Source organism: Culex quinquefasciatus, chromosome 2, assembly GCF_015732765.1.
Source record: "Culex quinquefasciatus strain JHB chromosome 2, VPISU_Cqui_1.0_pri_paternal, whole genome shotgun sequence".
Classification (NCBI taxonomy): Eukaryota; Metazoa; Arthropoda; class Insecta; order Diptera; family Culicidae; genus Culex; species Culex quinquefasciatus.
The window spans coordinates 33,894,946-33,913,587 of record NC_051862.1 but is presented as its reverse complement, the minus strand read 5'-3'; the positions used below and the strand labels follow the sequence as shown (position 1 = coordinate 33,913,587).

At 34.7% G+C, this 18,642-nt stretch overlaps 1 protein-coding gene across 3 annotated transcripts; it reads right to left on the bottom strand.

Annotated features, from left to right (window-relative positions):
- Positions 1-1,462: 1,462 nt before the first annotated feature.
- On the bottom strand, positions 1,463-18,198 carry LOC6045031 (substance-P receptor). Of its 3 annotated transcripts, XM_038257081.1 has the most exons (8): positions 17,752-18,198; positions 17,511-17,654; positions 10,716-10,801; positions 7,961-8,312; positions 7,398-7,752; positions 7,235-7,335; positions 6,900-6,990; positions 1,463-2,268 (listed from the first exon to the last, which is right to left on the bottom strand). In XM_038257081.1, exons 3-8 carry the CDS (start codon positions 10,798-10,800, stop codon positions 1,603-1,605), a joined length of 1,650 nt encoding a protein of 549 aa, XP_038113009.1. In that variant the 5' UTR covers position 10,801; positions 17,511-17,654; positions 17,752-18,198; the 3' UTR covers positions 1,463-1,602. The 3 variants fall into 3 exon arrangements, with proteins under 3 accessions (XP_038113009.1, XP_038113008.1, XP_038113010.1); XM_038257080.1 differs by having other exon boundaries at positions 17,511-18,198; XM_038257082.1 differs by lacking the exon at positions 10,716-10,801 and having other exon boundaries at positions 17,511-18,197.
- Between the last annotated feature and the right edge of the window lie 444 nt (positions 18,199-18,642).

The window sequence follows — 18,642 nt, the reverse complement described above, 5'->3', positions numbered from 1 at the left end:
TTGTTACACTCTAAAAAATAACTCTGCAAAGTTAGAAAAAGCACGAAATTTTAAAATGAAAAATGTTGTTCAAATGAAAAATACCCTTGTTACTGTAGACTCAGAAAGTAAAATAAATGACTTAGATTTCCAAAAAAGTAAAATAAATGACTTAGATTTCCAAAAAAAGAACAGTTGAGTTACGGAATATGACAAAGTTTTTAAATTTTTTTGGCGTTTTTTTCCATGAATAATATGGTTTTTAATTCTGAGTACGCCATCAAATCGGGCGTTCAATTTTACACAAAAGTTCTTTTGACACCAAATTTCTATCTCATCATCGCTTCAGGCTGCAAATTATTGAAAAACACCTCTTTTTTCGCATGTTCAAAAATGAAAGGGGTCGTACCGTCCCTCCGTCACGTGATATCAAAAAACGGACCTCGTATCGTTATCGTGTGACAAAAGTTACCCCTTAAGACAAAGTTTCATGCAAATCGAAGAGGGATCGGGGCAACTGCTGTGTGAGTTGGCGGAGAATTACCCACAAGTCTCACAATTTTTGACAGCTGAGTAACGGAGAAGGCATAATTTGAAAATATTTTTCAACTTTTCTTAATGATTAATACGTAACTTGGAATTTCGAGAACGTAATCAAATCCGACGTCCGATTTTACACAAACAATCTTTTTGACACCTAATTTTATTCATAGTATTTAAACCAAAATAAAACAAAACATTGACTAATATAGGTTGCAATATTTTAACTCACCTTAACTACCTTAACCTTAACTAAAAACTGCTTAAAAATTTGAGAGATGTCATCAGCAGAGCTGAAAATGTCAGGGGTCCTGACGCGAAAATCGGCGACGCATACACGATTTTTTCAAATTCATTCACTGAACCGCAAAACCGTGACATAAACAAACCCGACTCAGTCGTGAGTGCCCTAGCTCACTGAGCAGCTGCAATGCGAAGCAGTAGTCGACCAACGCTCATTCGACGTTGCACGCACACACATAAAGAAACATGTTTTTACACAAAAAGTTGGTATTTATGCGTGGAAATGTAATTTTGAATATAAGTTATGGTTGTTTTAAGTGTTTTGCACAGTCTCGAACCATTCAATTGTTTAAAAATAGTCAAAATAGTGTTTAGAGGGGATTTTATGAGTCAGTCATACGACACGAATTGAGTGAGTGTAGCTCATTTTTTCACGTCTCTCATTCTCCAGCAGCCGACCGGCACGAGTCAGGCGGCAGTGGTTGAACGGACACAGTAGGCCTTTAGTCAGATGCTAGCAGTGAACTGACATTTTGGGTTGCTTCATGTGTACGCTGGGTTGGAAACATTTTGCAGGCCTGGTCATCAGTAATGAATATAACATGAAAACATGATAGTTGGTTTTTTAGTTACGGCTAATTTTGAAAATCTTCAATTATTCTTGGAGCTAAAAACCACTTATCAGCTTTCAACATAGTTGTTAGTGTTTCAACAGATATACATAGATATATTTCGTGTGCTCTTTGGTTTCAATAGAAAGGGAAATTGAATACAACTCCAATTAATTAATCATTCTTATTTTAGCTGCCACTTTTACCCATCCCTGTCTCATTGCCGGACCTAGTCATATAGCTTAAAGGTCTGCAAATTGTTACAGTACAAGTGAAACCGATCGCCGGAAGCCGCCGACTTTTGCCTCCGGTTCAGATCGTTCAGACCATTCTCGTCATCCACCTCACCGTCGTCGGCGCTGTCCGGGTGGGGATGATTCAACGAGACAATGTCGATAAAATCGATCTTGTCCGCAGTTCCGTTGATAAGCTTCCGCTCGCTCGGGGGCGTCGATCCGGCCTGGTATCGCGCACAATCCGGTTCGTTGCGGGGAAACGAGGAGTCGGTTCCGGCGCCGAGCAGCTGCACGCTGGCGGAGTTTGAACCGTTGCTGTTGGTTGACTTGCGGCAGGAACAAGCCTTGGAATCCCATGGTGCCGGGCCGTTGTTGAGTCGGCCATTCGGACTGCGGTCCTGGTTGTTGAGATTCGTCGTTTTGTACTGCAGTGCCTGCTGGTGATAAAAGTTTGTGCCCGTTCCAAAGCCACCGATGGCAGCCGCCAGCCGTCCGGTGGCGTGCTTGTTCCGGATCGAGGACGTCGCGTAGCTGGACCGGACCGAGCTGACGCGGGTGAATATCGACAGGGTTTTATCAATCGACTGGTCCTGGTGGTAGCCGCCCTGGCCTCGGCCCCGGAACGGAAAACGCTTGTGGAACTCTCGTTTGAACTTTTCCTGCGATAAGGAGGGCAAGAGATAAAGAGTGATAAAACCTGATTAGCTGATAGTGCTGGAAGCAAAAATGCAACGTCAATGTGACATCGTTATGCTTTCTTGACGCATTTTCATCGATGCTGAAGAAAATTTTAGTTTGGAATGGTAGGTACTCATTTGTGAGTAACAATTTTTGATCAGAAATTGAAAATTAAAATCACTTTTGTGCTTTAAATCTCGGAAACAGATGAAGGCAGATTCGTAATCCGGAAACTATTCTTTTGCCTTTAATGAAGTCGTGCCTTTTTTTCTAAAACTTTTGCCCCGCCCCCTCCCCTCATGGTTTTTCATGGCAAACAAGCTTCATGAATTAAAGCTACTTTGGTATATTAAATTGCGCTTTTAAATATTTTCAAAAAATCGATGCAATTTTACGAATCAAAATTACGAAAGAAATAATTTAATGAAATTGTTGAAGAAAAAAAAATATTTCAAATAAACTATCACGTTATAAAAGCTCCCTATGAATATTTATTTTATTCTAAATATTCATAAAAACCTAAACTTACGCAACTGTTTTGTTTAATTAAGCATAAAGTTGATTTATTCCTTGCGTCCAAAAAAGTAGACGTGTATCATTTATTTCCCCATACAAGACTCTATACAAATTCAGAGGCTTTACATTCAAAAGTTATGTTAAAATAATCGATTGCGTGTCCTTGGTAAATTTGTGGTCAGGTCTTAAAAAAGATATCGCTCTAAAAAAAATATGGTTTGATTTTTTTAACCATTTAATTTCCCAGTTGAGATTTAAAAAAAATCCTATCGAAACGGAGTTTGATAAATTTTAAAAGATTAAGTAAAAATTTGCAATTTATTTTTCTTGTTTTTATCGTAAAAATAGTTTTTTTTATGGATTAGGAAATAATTTATGATTTTACATTTTTGATCCTTCTTTTAATTGCTGAATCTACGGAATCGGTCTTTTTCTTGAATTTTAATTTTTGTATTTTTTAATCCAGCTGAAACTTTTGTTGTGCCTTCGGTATGCCCAAAGAAGCCATTTTGCAAGATTAGTTTGTCCATATAATTTTCCATACAAATTTGGCAGCTGTCCATACAAAAATGATGTATGGAAATTCAAAAATCTGTATCTTTTGAAAGAATTCTTTGATCGATTTGGTGTCTTCGGCAAAGTTGTAGGTATGGATATAGACTACATTGAAAATAAAAAAAAAATATTCGCGGTTAAAAAAAATTAAGTGATTATTAATTTCACTTTTTGTCACAAAAACTTGATTTTGCACTATTTTTATTTTTTTTATTTTTTGATATGTTTTCAAGGACAGCAAATGCCAACTATTCAGAAATTTCCAGAATGGGCAAAAAAATCTTTGACCGAGTTATGATTTTTTGAATCAATACAGATTAAAAAAAAATCGAAATATTGGTCGCAAAAATTTTTCAAATTCAGAAAGAAAATAGTCGCAGTTTTTCATTTTTTCGAATAAGTGCCAATGTTTGCTCGCCTTTGGAATTTTTTTTTTTGAAGAAATGAGAAAATTCTCTATATTTTGCTTTATTGAACTTTTTTGATACGACCCTTAGTTTCTGAGAAATTGCCATGCAAAGGTTAAAACACAGGAAAATTGATGTTTTCTAAGTCCCACCCAAACAACCCACCATTTTCTAATGTTGATATCTCAGCAACTAATGCTCCGATTTACAATGTTAAAATATGAAACATTAGTGAAATTTTCCTATCTTTTCGAATTTTTTTTTAAATTTAAAAGTAAGACTAACATATCAAACGGGCCAAACATTTAATATTACGCCCGTTTAAAATGAAATTCCTGGTTTTAATTTTTTTGAAAATATTGTTTTCAAAAAGTTCAGAAAATTATACGAATGTTTCATGTTTTAACATTGTAAATCAGACCATTAAATGCTGAGATATCGACGTTAGAAAACGGTGGGTTGTTTGGGTGAGACTTAGAAAACATCAATTTTCCTGTTTTTAAATCTTTGCATGACAATATCTCAGCAACTAAGGGTCGTATCAACAAAGTTCAAAAAAGCAAAATATAGAGAATTTTCTTAGCCTTTCCAAAATATTTTTTTCAAAAGTGGGCAAACATGTGCACTAATTACACAAAAAAAAATGAAAAACTACGACTATTTTCAAAAAAGTTACCAAAAAATGGCCTTAACTTGCGTTTTATCAAAATTTCACTAAAGTACTTTTTGATTGTTAATTTGATTTTACATCAAAAAATGAAGTTGACAATTTGCACGGAGAAAAAAGAGTTCCCAAAATCGTGAACAAGCGTTCATGAAAATGGGAACCACGAACAAAGTGTTCAAATTCCATGGTACGATTTTGAAAAACGTACCATGAAATTTGAACACTTTGTTCGTGGTTCCATTTTCAACAACATGTTGCGACCAATATTTCGATTTTTTGAAAAAATCGGTATTGATTAAAAAAATCTTAACTCGGACAAAGATTTTTTGCACAACCTGGAAATTTCTGAAAAGTTGGCATTTAGTGTCCTCTAAAACACATAAAAAATGAAAAAAAATTGAAAATAGTGTTTTTGCAAATCAAGTTTTAGTGACAAAAAGTTAAATTAAAAATCACCTAACAATTTTTTACCGTGTATCTTTTTTTCAGTGTAGTCCATATCCATACCTACAACTTTGCCGAAGACACCAAATCGATCAAAAAATTCCAACAGAAGACACAGATTTTTGAATTTTCATACATCATTTTTGTATGGACAGCTGCCAAATTTGTATAGAAAATTATATGGACAAACTTATTACGCAAAATTGCTTCTTTGGGCATACCGAGGGCACCAAAAAAGATTCAGTCGGATTAAAAAACATAAAAAAATCGAATGACCAAAATCTGAGAGAACTGGTCCTAAAAATTGTGCCCAAGCAGTTTATGGCGTTTGTTTTCGAATGGCTTTTTGTTTGAAACTGAATTCTTTTTATTTGATAGTGTTATATGTAAAATAGTCCTAAAAATACCTCCAAAAATGGCTTTGACCACATTTCCTGGTCGAAAATTGTGAATCGAAAAATAGAATGTTCCTCTCCTACCCCACGGCTATAAATCTTTAATATAAAAATTGTGGGTTTTAGGGTCGGTTTTCCAAGGAAGACACATTTTTTTAAGATCGGATACAGACATCGCACAAGTATTTCAGAAAAAGAGCATTCAAAAATCAGGCTTTGAGTTCCGGGTTTCGGGCCAAAATTCAATCGAAAGAGCGCATCAGAACCTTTAAATTAGTAAAGGATTTTTTTCTGGAACGATTCCCTATCATGCACGATTTTTTAAAGATTTCTGAGAAAAGCGTTTTCCAAAAGCAAACCTTAAACCTTTCTTTTGTAAGAAAGGCAAAACAAAAAATTAAAACTAAATTAAACCAATGAGAACTTTAAAAAAATTTCAGGACTAAAACTGATACTGAATTCAACAAAGCTATCACAATGCAAAGAAAGTTGCAATGGAAATGGAAACTCGGTCAAGATAGCATTAGGTACATCAGGAAGCTAATCAAGCCAAGTTAATTAATAAAGTTTTTACGATGTCCCGGTGGTGTTGTTTTTGATGTTGTTGTCATCGGCGAGTAAATATAGATTAGAGCGCAAGCCGTTGCGTTGACAGGCAGCTGAAATATGATGATTGACGATAGTTATGCGTGTTTATTTTTTGTGCTACGCAGGACGCCTGTAACCGCTTTTGATCTTCAATTTTCTGGGTGACGAAAAAACGCTAGTAACGCAAAAAGTGGCAGTGTCAGAGGTGATGCTCAGAAGTTGTAAATGAATGTTACACTCAAACCCCGATGTTTTGACACCAACTGTTGTCAAACGACACCAACTGTTGTCAAACGGGTGTTTTAGTTTGATACTCCTTTTACACGGAGTTTGTTTGTTTTGATAGTGTGCGTGAGGGCCGTGTAAAAAGTGACAGTTCGACTTTGACCAACCAACAGGGTACAAACTACAAAAGTGTCAAACGAAAAAGTGACCAACCACCGGGGGTTGAGTGTACTTTCAATTGGGTCCTAAAATGAAGCTTAGATTGCTGATATTATTGTTTACAGCGATAAAGCTTATTTTTCTGAGTACAATGATCCTTTGTACGACCACAAAGAGTTTAAAACGGATTTTTAAATCAATTTTGAAAAATTAACCTCGCGGTCCTTCTTGACAGAAAAGCTGCTACTTGACAGCTCGTTCCAAGGGGACCATAGTTAATCCATCGAAAAAATGTTGTCTTGCCAAAAAAATATTTGCATTAAAATGAAAAAAAAAGTGGTCAGAAATGGTTTTTAATCGTGTTTTTTAACGTTTTACATTAAAATTTAAATAGGGCTTTAGTACCCAATTGGGGAATGAATTTTTGACACCAAACGTCGATATTTCTGTGCTGATCAAAACTAATATGTTAGAGGTCACTTTTTGAATGATCTTTATTTACATATTTTGCCATTCATAAAAAATTACGTAATATGCCAAAACAAAAAAAAAAGACTTAAAAAATTCTGTACTTGGCTTTGTTTTGGAAATTCAAACATACGCTGAGGTAGAAGTGGTTTAGATACATGTTTTCCAAGCCAATATTCATTACTCACATTGTAAATGCCATAAATGAACGGATTATAACAGCTGTTGCTCATCGCTAGCCAGTCGCATATGAACCAGATGATGTTGATGTACCGGTACCTGGTTTTGAAACGGAGGGATAGAGTGGATTTTGGAATATTAATTAAAATCTGATAATGCTGCTGTAGTGGTTGGAAAAAGATGGATGGAAATTCGATGAATTAATTAAGTTAGATTTGTGTTGAACTTATGAGTGTGACTCGACGTATTTATCACAATAGTATTGCTATGGATTGTGGTGGGCATTATGATTGCTAAAAACTAATTAGCAATCCACAGGCAAGGCAACTGAATTAATACTCACTGGTTAACCTCTGGCCACGTTACGTGTAGAATGTTGTACAGTTGGAGCGGAAACCAGCAGATGCCGAAGAGGGCCACCACAATGATCAACATTTTGATAACCTAAGTGAAACAAAGCGTTAGCAATTGCACGCATCTCCCACCTTCCCCCTTCCCACACCAACCTTCTTCTTGTTCTTCAGCATGGTGATGTCGCGCGAATCTTGCGCGTTTCCAGGCGTTTTCGAGCCCCACAGCCGGAACGCCATCTGGATGTACACGAAGCTGATGACGCACAGCGGGACAAAGTACTGCACCAGCGTCAGAATGTACCGATAGAACAGCATCTCGGACTGCTCAAAGTTGACCACTTGGCAGAAGGGTTTCGTCACGTTGACGTACGTGTCGTTGTTTTCCCCCAGGACGAGGTTGGACACCGGTTCGACCCGCAGGGCGACCAGCATCGGGGCGGCCAGCGAAAATGACAACGTCCAGATGGCGCTGATCACGAACTTGGAGATGTTTTTGGAGGTGCGGGCCCTGTGGGAGAGGACATTGTTGCAGGCTATTTAGTTTATGAGAGGATATTTCATGGAAATGATGATGTTTGCATTAGCCTAAACTGATTAGCATTTTTCCTTGTTTTCCCAATGTTTAGCCAGATGCAGGTTAGGCTCTATCGCACCTAGATACTTGTTGCTGAACTACTATTTCGTCGCGGAGAATCATTTATGGTTAAAGTACCTACCTCAACGGGTTGATGATGGCCCGGTGCCGGTCGACGGCGATCGCGGTCAGCGTGAACACGGACACGTTGACGCTGAGCAGCTGCACAAAGGGACAAAACGGGCACATAAAGTCCGGCAGGTTCCACCGCTGCAGGACGGCGGCCTGGAACTGGAACGGGATCGCGAACATCGCGATGATGACGTCGGCCAGGGCCAGGTTCGCTATAAACATGTTTGTAATAGTTTGCATCTGCTTCGTCGTCAGGACGATCCATATCACCAGCGAGTTGCCTATCACAGCCAGGACGCTGATGGTGCCGTAGAACACCGACAGCAGCACGACCAGCCCCACCGGAACGTCGTACAGGACGTCTGCGGAAGAGGAAAAGAGAGGGCGGAGAGGATTTGGCCCGGAGTTGAGGAATGTGTTATTGCTTTGGTGGAACATACTTTCGGAACGAGAGTCAATGTTCGTTTTCTATTTTTCCTTGGAAGCAGGACGTAGCTGTTGTGTGCTCTTACTCCAATTGCCATTGGACTGACTTCAAAGTTAAGTGAAAAACCTTTCCTAGGGACCATCCATAAACCACGTGGACACTTTAGGGGGTAACGCCGATTGTCCACGATCCATACAAAAAGATTTTTTTGTATGGACAATTGTCCACGAGGGGGTTGAGATTTCCAAAAAAGTGTCCACGTGGTTTGTGGATGGTCCCCTAATAAAATGTCAAGAAATGCCCATCTCAGAATTTTCGAACTAGAGGAAACACTACAACTCGTATACACATCGAAAGGCAACAGCAACGAGAAAGCATGACGGAGGCGGGATATTCTGCTCTGGAATGTTCACTCCGTTAGATGACTCTCGGGAAAGCGAGCCCGTTGAAGTGTTGTCTTTCAATTTTGACCATCGACATAAAGTCAATGTTCGAGTGATTGGAATGTTGACATTTTGTTGTTTCCTAGCTTTACAATTTAAATTTATTTGTTGGTTAACCTTGTACTGGCCATTTTTTTCGATTTTTTTTTATTTTTACCGTGTTTAGAAGGATATTTTGAGCAACTTTTGTTCTACGAAAAAATAACATCTGAGCAGTTCTCTCAAATTTCGGTCATTCGATTTTTTTTTGTATTTTTTAATCCGGCTGAAACTTTTTCGGTGCCCAAAGAAGCCATTTTGCATCATTAGTTTGTCCATATAATTTTACATACAAATTTCGCCGCTGTCCATACAAAAATGATGTATGAAAATTCAAAAATCTGTATCTTTTGAAGGAATTTTTGATCGATTTGTTTTCTTCGGCAAAGTTCTAGGTATGGATACGGACTATACTGGAAAAAAAATGTCACACGGTAAAAAAAAATTGGTGATTTTTTATTTAACTTATTGTCACTAAAACTTGAATTGCAAAAAAATACTATTTTCATTTTTTTTCATTTTTTGATATGTTTTAGAGGACATAAAATGCCAACTTTTCAGAAATTTACAGGTTGTGCAAAAAATCATTGACCGAGTTATGATTTTTTTAATCAACACTGATTTTTTCAAAAAATGGAAATATTGGTCGCAAAATATTTTCAATTTCATTTTCCGATGTAAAATTAAATTTGCAATCAAAAAGTACTTGAGTTAAATTTTGATAAAGTGCACCGTTTTCAAGATAAATCCATTTTTAGGTGACTTTTTTGAAAATAGTCGAAGTTTTTCATTTTTTTAAATTGCACATGTTTGCCCACTCTTGAAAAAAATATTTTTGAAAAGCTAAGAAAATTCATTATATTTTGCTTTTTGGAACTTTGTTGATACGACTCTTAGTTGTTTATATATTGCCATGCAAAGGTTTAAAAACAGGAAAATTGATGTTTTCTTAGTCCACCCAAACAACTCACCATTTTCTAATGTCGAGATCTCAGCAACTAATGGAAAATTTGAAACATTCGTGAAATTTTCCGATCAAATACAATATTTAAAAAAAATCAAATCAAGAGAAACATATTAAATGGGCGTAATATTGAATGTTTGGCCCGTTTGAAATGTTATTCTTGATTTATTTTATTTTTGAAAATATTGTTTCGAAAAGGTTGTTTTGCAAATCAAGTTTTAGTGACAAATAGTTAAATTAAAAAACACCACAAAATTCTTTACCGTGTAACATTTTTTCCAGTTTAGTCCGTATCCATACCTATAACTTTGCCGAAGACACCAAATCGATCAAAAAATTCCTTCAAAAAATACAGATTTTTGAATTTTCACATATAATTTTTGTATGAACAGCTGCCAAATTTGTATGGAAAATTATATGGACAAACTAATGATGCAAAATGGCTTCTTTGGGCATAAGGTAGGCACCAAAAAAATTAAAATTAAAGAAAATAGACCGATTCCGCTCATCTGTTGTTTTATGTTTTTCTTGTTTGATTTTCGGTATTTTAATATACAAATATCATGTTAAGTTTATGTTTTTTAGTTGTATTTGGCCTATTCTTCCACCTTCTAACATTACATTTTACCTATCTAATTTTTCATGTTGTAAAAGTAGTAAATGTCGCTTTTGCATTGAGAGACATCTTTGCTTGTAATGACACCCTAATTAGGTTAAAAATACACGAAAAACAGGTTACATTCAACCATAAACAAACAAATATTTTATATTTTGCATTTTGATCAATGTTAACTTTCTTTGTAAGCAAGCATTTCCGCCAATTTTTAAATTTTTACCGCGTTAGACGTTTTCAATTTAGTTATAATATACAAATTAGTTTTGTTTGCATTACCGTGTGAGTTGATTATTTCCGCATCACTTATATTTAACGTGTAGTTATTTGCATAATGGTAGGTTATCGTATCCGCAACGTGCATGCTGAAATGAGTACAGAAAAAAAGATGAGTGAGTTTGCGTTTATTGCCAATGATATTACTCTTCAAAATTCACAAATTAATTGCATTGAAAAAATGATCTTATGGAAGTATTGCATACGAAAGCTTTTTAATATTCAGTATATTACTAGTTTGGGTGATTTGACTGTTGTTAAGGCACTTTTTCGGTATCAGTTTTGCCCAAGACTTTGACTAACATCCATTGTTTACAGTTTTCGTTTTGTTATCCATTTTAGTATTTAGTACGGTTCAAATAAATGTTATAAAATTCAATTGATATAATAATAGTAGTTTATGCAACAAGTTGCAAAAAGAGGATTTTTTCAGCACGAGTCGTACATTTATCCAACGAGGTTCACCGAGTTGGATAAATACGAAGAGTGCTGAAAAAATCAAGTTTTGTAACGAGTTCCAAACAACATTTTTTGCAATTCAAAAAAAAAACACACTGAGTGAAATTTTATGTCAAATTTTCATGTATTTTGTCAATAAATCGTTTAAATCTAAAAAAATGTTGAAAAGTGTTACTTTTCGAAACAAGTGCTGAAAATTAAACTTTTCAGCACCCATTTGAGTGCTGAAAAGTAGAACTTTTCAGCATTTATTTTGAAAAGTGTTGCCATTCGATTCTGTTATTTTTGGTACAGAAAAGTAGGCTATTTCGTCGTTCAAGAATGACAGGAAAAGTAAGTAGTTTCACGACGGAATTGCAAAAATAAAATTATGAGGAGTACTACTGAGACTCTGAAAATCAGCTTTTGTTTTTTCTCGACAATTTTTCTCTAAATCACGACTTTGTTATGGCTTGCCATTAAACCACTGAGCGAAGCAATAAATCATCTACGTGGGTTGAAGAATCTGAAGCTGGATGTTCTACTTATCTTTTCATGTTAAGCATGGTGTAAATCAACAATATAGTGTCAATACGGGGGAAAACGAAAAAGTTTTGGGTTAAACAGTGCACAGTGTGGCCAAACCGGTTGTAAATTCCTTGAAACTAATCACGAGGCAATTCTATCCATATGTTAATTATTTCTTGTAAAAATCCTTAAAAAAACGCATCACCAGTCAATTTGTTGATAAAAAAAAACAATGCTGCGAATAAGATTTTTCGTAATCAATCTATTGTTCTGATTAGAAAAATATCAGTGAAGTTGAAAAGTTCCATTTTAAAAGTAACCTTGAATTTTTACTGCTGGAAACGAGCTGGAAAATCCATAAAAATCTTCCAAGCTTTATACTTAAAACAAAGTGAAATTTGTTTCGTTCATTACACAAAAATAAAGTGAAAAAAACTTTCATTTGGACTAACAATAATGACCATTTTGTTCCTTAAGCTGTCTGGAACGAAACAGATAAGGAATCCTACAGCCGGGGCTTTTCTTCTAAATTGGAAGTTAATAATGCATGAAATCAAGCAGGTCCGTAATTTTCTTTGTGGTGAACCTTTCTTTTTGGGTACTAAGATTGATGAACTAAAGATTCCCCAATCCAAATGTGGGGGTTAAGAAATCCACAAGATAACGATAAATTTGAAAACAAGGACGTGAGTAGCATATTTGCTCCACATGTGTGCACATTTAGATTTTTTTTATGGCTAACAAATTAAACCATGTGTTCGCCTAGCGTCAGAAACTATCAAACAAAACCCAAGTGAATTGAACCATTCTCCAATGCAACATACAAAAGGTTCATCAGTTTAACTCAGTGTTCTTGGAATGTCATATTTGTTTGACAATCAGAATCCCTCATTTTTTTCCATAGTCAGAATCCCTCGTTGAATTTGTTTGCCATCCATCGCTGCTCGCGCTTTATGAATAAAGCTCTTATGTGTTGGCACCGCATAAAATGTTTCATCCGACGTGGGTGTTTCTAAGTATTCGCAAATTTTCGCGGATTAAGCTGCTCCCTCGGCAAATATATATGCAAATTTGCTACCCTTTTCTGTGGAACTTTGGCATACTAGGCTGCCTTTGGGCACATTAAGAATGAAGCTTGCAAAAAGATGAGCTGATAAACTTTTGTTGATACACATCGCAAAGTTGGAAGAATAAGGTTTTCGCAAGTTTCAAATAATAAAAATTGTAGCCATTTATATATATTTTGATATTTTTTGTTAAATTTCCACTAATAAACAACACAAAGTATGAATGATTCTTTGAATGACAGGAATAATTGTCGCCAAAATCAACCCACCCTCCCCCCCATCCCCCTTAGTCACACTTTTTCACGCTGCCCTCCATCAAAAAGATGTCACGTTTAATCGGACCCCCAAACCATTAATTTTTTATGTACAATTTTTCACGATTTAAAAAAAAAGATTATTTTTAAAATTCGAAGCTGGTTCTAATGGTTAATTTTGTTAAATGTTTTAGTGATAGCAGTCACCATCAATAGATTTTTTGTTAAATTTGATGATTTAAGCATATGATTTAAGCATATTAATTGACGAATTAAGTTTATCAAACATTTTAACTTTCAGTTTTCAAAAAAAAAAGATTAAACGTTACGTCACAATCGCACGGACCCCTCCATCCCCCTTTGCAAAAACCCCCACTACCACCCTAGAGACGTACTTTATGGATGGCGCCTAGGTAAAAACAAGTAACTGTGCTAATTTTAAACTAAATCGGTTAAGGTTTAAAGTTTGCCAATGTCGTTTGTATGGAAAAAAAATCGCAAAAAATTATGGGGAAATGTCAAAGTTTCAAAATGCCACCCGTTAATTAAGTCGGATCATTGTCTAGTGTGAGATTCTTTTGTACAATTTTATGACAAATAACTTTGTCAAAGATTGCAAAACGATCTGAGTTAACTCTGACAAGTTATCAGCCATTTAAAGAAGATGTTTTTGTATACAAAGGTTATTTTAACCAACTTTAACGAACCAATTTTGTTCAAAATTTTTAACATTATCTAATTTTTGTCTGAGGAATCGAATCAGGGGGTAAATAAACGTTTCACCGGTTGGTTTCAGTTCATTTTTTTTAAAAGGCAACGTTTAAGCAACACCACCTTATTCCCCATACCCCACATACTTATATCAATATTTAATACACACGTATGAACTCCATTATCGTCAAGATTTATGAAAATGGGAACACTTGAGAAATCATCCGCATCATTATGAACTCAAATATTATTCGCCTTTCGGGGAGCAATTGATCAGCATCGTATTACAAGCATTAGCCTCATTTCATAGTGCATTAAAATTATCGTGAATTTGACATTGCTGAAAAAAAGTATTGTGCCTCTTGGCACCCATCTCGTTTTGACCTCATCAAGCCGTCTGAAATTTCCAAGGGTTGTTTGGACATATATTACTAACATCTAGGCATAATATGAGAGTGGGGCAAATCAGGACACAAAGTTTTAAGGGTTAAACACGTCAAAAAATCTAAAATGTCTATAGCAAAGGAAAATTTAATTAAATCTATAAACTCAACAATCAACTAAAAGGGCTAAAGCAATTCAACAAAATAAAGGGTAAAATATTCCAACCCGAGCAGACGGTAATAACTTTGGAATAACATTTTTTAATATTTGAAAACACTAGGCCAATAACATTTTATGTTATTTATAACAAGTTTTGTTATTCGCCGTTATGATTTTTTTGTTATTGGACTGTTATTGTAATAACAGACTTATAACATTTTTAGTTATTCTTCGAACAAATCTTTGTTATTATTTTTTGTTATTTTAACAACTAATCCGATCATCCCAATAACATTTGGAGTTATCCTTCCATAACAAAAAATATTATTCCCAAGTTGTGTTTGCTTTCAATCAATATCAGACCAAGAACAAATTTTGTTATAACAACATAAACTGATATTCAACTCTTATGCAAAAATGGATTTTGCAAGAATATTCCATAACGCTTTTTGTTATTTTAACAGTATTTGTTATTGAAATGGCATGAATTTTGTTATTACCGTCTGCCCGGGAATTGATTAAATCTTGATAACTTCCTACCGCCAGTTTAGGCCACAGAAAATATTCCACTAAAACTCAAAGCAAAACATAAAAAAATATTATTAAAAATTAAAACTGTCAAAACATTTGAACCAAGTGGACATCTGGATGGATTGTTTATTAATTTATTAAGATCAAACCAAATTTGATAATAGATTTTTTTATATTTTGCATTGCCTATTTTTAATTACAGCCATTTTAAGATATTGGACATTTTGAAACCTTAAAACTTTGTGTCCCCGATCCCAGATACTAGTAGAAGAATGGTCCACGAAATCGATATTATTTTTTTTATTTTAATTTTTGTATTTTTCAGCTCAGCTGATTCTTATTTGGTGCCTTTGGTGTGCCCAAAGAAGCCATTTTGCATCATTAGTTTGTCCATATAATTTTCCATACAAATTTTGCAGCTGTCCATACAAAAATGATTATGAAAATTAAAAAATATGTATCTTTTGAAAGATTTTTTTAACGATTTGGTTTCTTGGGCAAAGTTGAAGGTATGGATACGGACTTCACTGGAAAAAAATAATACACGGTAAACTTTTTTTGTTGATTTTTAATTTAACTTTTGGTCACTAAAGCTTGATTTACAATAACACTATTTTATTTTCTGATATGTCTTAGGGGATATCAAATGCAAACTGTTCAGACATTTCCAGAATGTGCCGACATTTTTTGACCGAGTTATGAATTTTAGAATCAATACTGCACCGTTTACAAGTTTTCATTTTTTCATATTTTTGAAAAGCAGAGAAAATTCTCTATATTTTGCTTTTTTGAACTTAGTTGATACGACCCTTAGTTGCTGAGATATTGCCATGCTAAGATTTAGAAACAGCAAAATTGATGCTTTCTAAGTCTCACCTAAACAACCCACCATTTTCTTATATCGATATCTCAGCATCTAATGGTCCGATTTTCAATGTTAAAATATGAAAAATTCTTGAAATTTTCCGACCTTTCCGAAAACTTTTTTTTAAATCAAGACTAACATTTCAAAAGACCGTAATATCAAATGTTAGTCTTAAATGAAAAAAAAAAAAAATGTTTTCGGAAAGTTCGGAAAATTTCACGAATGTTTCATATTTTAACATTGAGACCAATCAGACCATAAGTTGCTGAGATATCAATATAAGAAAATGGTTGGATGAGACTTAGAAAACATCAATTTTTCTATTTTTAAATCTTAGCATGGCAATGTCTTAGCAACTAAGGGTCGTATCAACAAAGTTCAAAAAAGCAAAATATTGAGTTTTTTTCAGCCTTTAAAATTTTTTAAGTGGGCAAACAAGTTCACTTATTTAAATAAAAATGAATAACTGCGACTATTTTCAATAAAAGTTGCCTTAAAATAGCTATAACTTGAAAACGGTGCACTTTACCTGAATTTCCCCATAGTATTTTTTGATTGCAAATTCGATTTTACATCGAACAATCATGTTGAAAAATTTTTGCTACCAATATTTCGATTTTTTGAGAAATCAGTATTGATTCAAAAATTCATAACATTTGAAAATTAGACAATGATGGGTTGTTTGTGTGTTAAGTTTAAGTGACAGAAAGTGAAATTAAAAACCACAAAAAAAAAATTACCGTGTTTTATTTTTTTTTTCAGTGTAGTCCTTATCCATACCTACAACTTTGCCAAAACACCAGATCGATCAAAAAATTTCCTCACACAGATTTTTGAAATTTTCATAAATGCCAAATTTGTATGGAAAATTAATTGGACAAACTAATGGTGCAAAACGGTTTCTTTGGGCATACCGAAGGCACCAAAAAAGTTTCAGCCGGATAAAAAAATCAAAAGAAAAATCGAATGACCGAAATCTCAGAGAATCGCTTAGTAATGTTCAAAAAATTTCTGAAAATTTCTTGTGGATTGGTAAGGTCCCAAAAACGTTCCCTTCATTGGGTTATACCCTGATCTTAAGGTTTTCCTGAAAGTTTGTAAATTAGAGCTCGATGGAAATGCATGATGTTTCAATGTTTTTATCAATATAAAAGAAGAAAATTTCAATATTAACGACACTAAACCGTAGTCCAATTTTAAATTGTCGGAGTTCGAAGAATTTGTTCAAAGTGCTACATAATTTGTTTGGTAGTTTCGTAAGAATTAATCCCTACAAGTTCCAACCTAAAATATGTCTGGTAGGTTTGATATGGAAAACGTCGTGTTCAAAACCTTGAAATTTATTATTAATTCATGCATTCTTCAAATATTCCAAAAGCACTACCTTAAAAAATCAAGCCTCAATTTAAAATGTGATTTAAAAAAAAAAGATTGATTTCAATTCTATTCAAACCTAAACCACTAAACCTTAACCAAATGAGCTCAAATTTTCGTCTAATTTTCAGATTAGCATGCTTCTATGGTTCCAGTATTTAACAATTCTGGTTGATGCGCTCAAAATTTAAAACTTTTGTTAGAACTACATAAAAAATTATATCACATTATTATTGATAACTTTTTTCAACAATTATTTTAGTTGATTTTTTGCAGACTTTTTACAGGAGATGATATTTTAAAGTGATATCTTTTTCAAGTTTAAAATATTGACAAGTACATTTTACAACAATCGACTCACTGATTTTATTTTCTAAGTAAACCACACGATGTACAGAAAAAACATTCAAGAAAATGTTATGATTCTATTTTCTACGTCTTTTACTTATCCAATCCATAAAATAAACACCCATAAACTTTAACTCACCTTCCTAATCTATTGGTATTTGGCACCCCTTTGATTCACTTTAATCCAAACAATGTTTGCGTGGGAAACGCCTCCAACTGGTCAGCAAAAACTCGACTCTGGCACAACTTTTACATCCTTTGAACTGGTATCATATTTTTCGACCTGCAGTTTACACATTTATCGAACAATATTCCATCCAGATGAAAAAAAAAAGCTTTTAAATCACAATCTTCTTCCTTGGGATCAACATGCAGCTCACGCTTTCAGCAGCTTCTTTCCAAAGATTGGATCAACAATTGAGTGAAAAACTTTTCCTCCATCAACACCATCAGTGAAGGAATTGGATTCGTATTTGCGTTTTTTTTTGCCCCCGGAAAATCAGCATTAAATTATTTCCTTTTTTTGCATTTTCCATTTGCTCACTTTCACTTTTTTTCTTTTTTTCCTTCTTTTTATTCCTCTATGCACTTGACCATCACTCGGGCAATGGGAAATTAATTTTCCGCTTCATCTGCTCAACTCCCACTTTCCCAACTTCTCCATCGGATTTCGAAATCGAAAGCAAAACTTCTTTTCAATTTGCCCCGCTTCACTTCTTTACTTTGAGCACTGACACTTATCCCTCAAAGCGCACCCCCGTTCAGAAAACGCTTCTTGTCGCGTCGCCGGTCGAAATCGAACTGAACCGTTCTGAACTGTGTCTGTGAATGGATGGTCCTAGACTGCCAGCATTCCTCAACTTCCGACTTGCCCGCTTCTGCCCCTCCCTTAAAAGGGGGGCCGTCTGGAAAATTGCGCGCCAAAACAAGCCACGCTCTCTCATTTTCCAGTGAGAGACACTCGCGGGAAGGAATGTAGGAGTGGATAAAGAGAGTGGTTGCCACGTGTTGCGCGAATTTTCCAACGGGTGACACGTGCTGAGAAAGGGGTGGTTTGTGGTTAAACATAATAATAATAATAAAAATAATAACAATATTGTTTTGTTCTGAACTCATAATAGGGTAGGTATTAAATAAAATTAAGCAAATTCACCGTATTGAAACAATTACAAATGTATGTCATATTGATTGAAAAACTTGTAAAATCGATTTTGATCAATCCAAAATACATTTTATAACAACGTTTCATCAAATTAAGGCTTTTTAATCAA

Bases quoted from the DNA above. Each gene is read 5' to 3' on its own strand.
- LOC6045031 (XM_038257080.1), bottom strand. From the start codon at position 10,800: ATGCACGTTGCGGATACGATAACCTACCATTATGCAAATAACTACACG. The intron at 8,313-10,715 runs GTAATGCAAACA...CCTCTTCCGCAG, and splicing joins GGAAATAATCAACTCACACG to ACGTCCTGTACGACGTTCCG. The intron at 2,269-6,899 runs GTGAGTAATGAA...TCCTTATCGCAG, and splicing joins TCATTTATGGCATTTACAAT to GAAAAGTTCAAACGAGAGTT.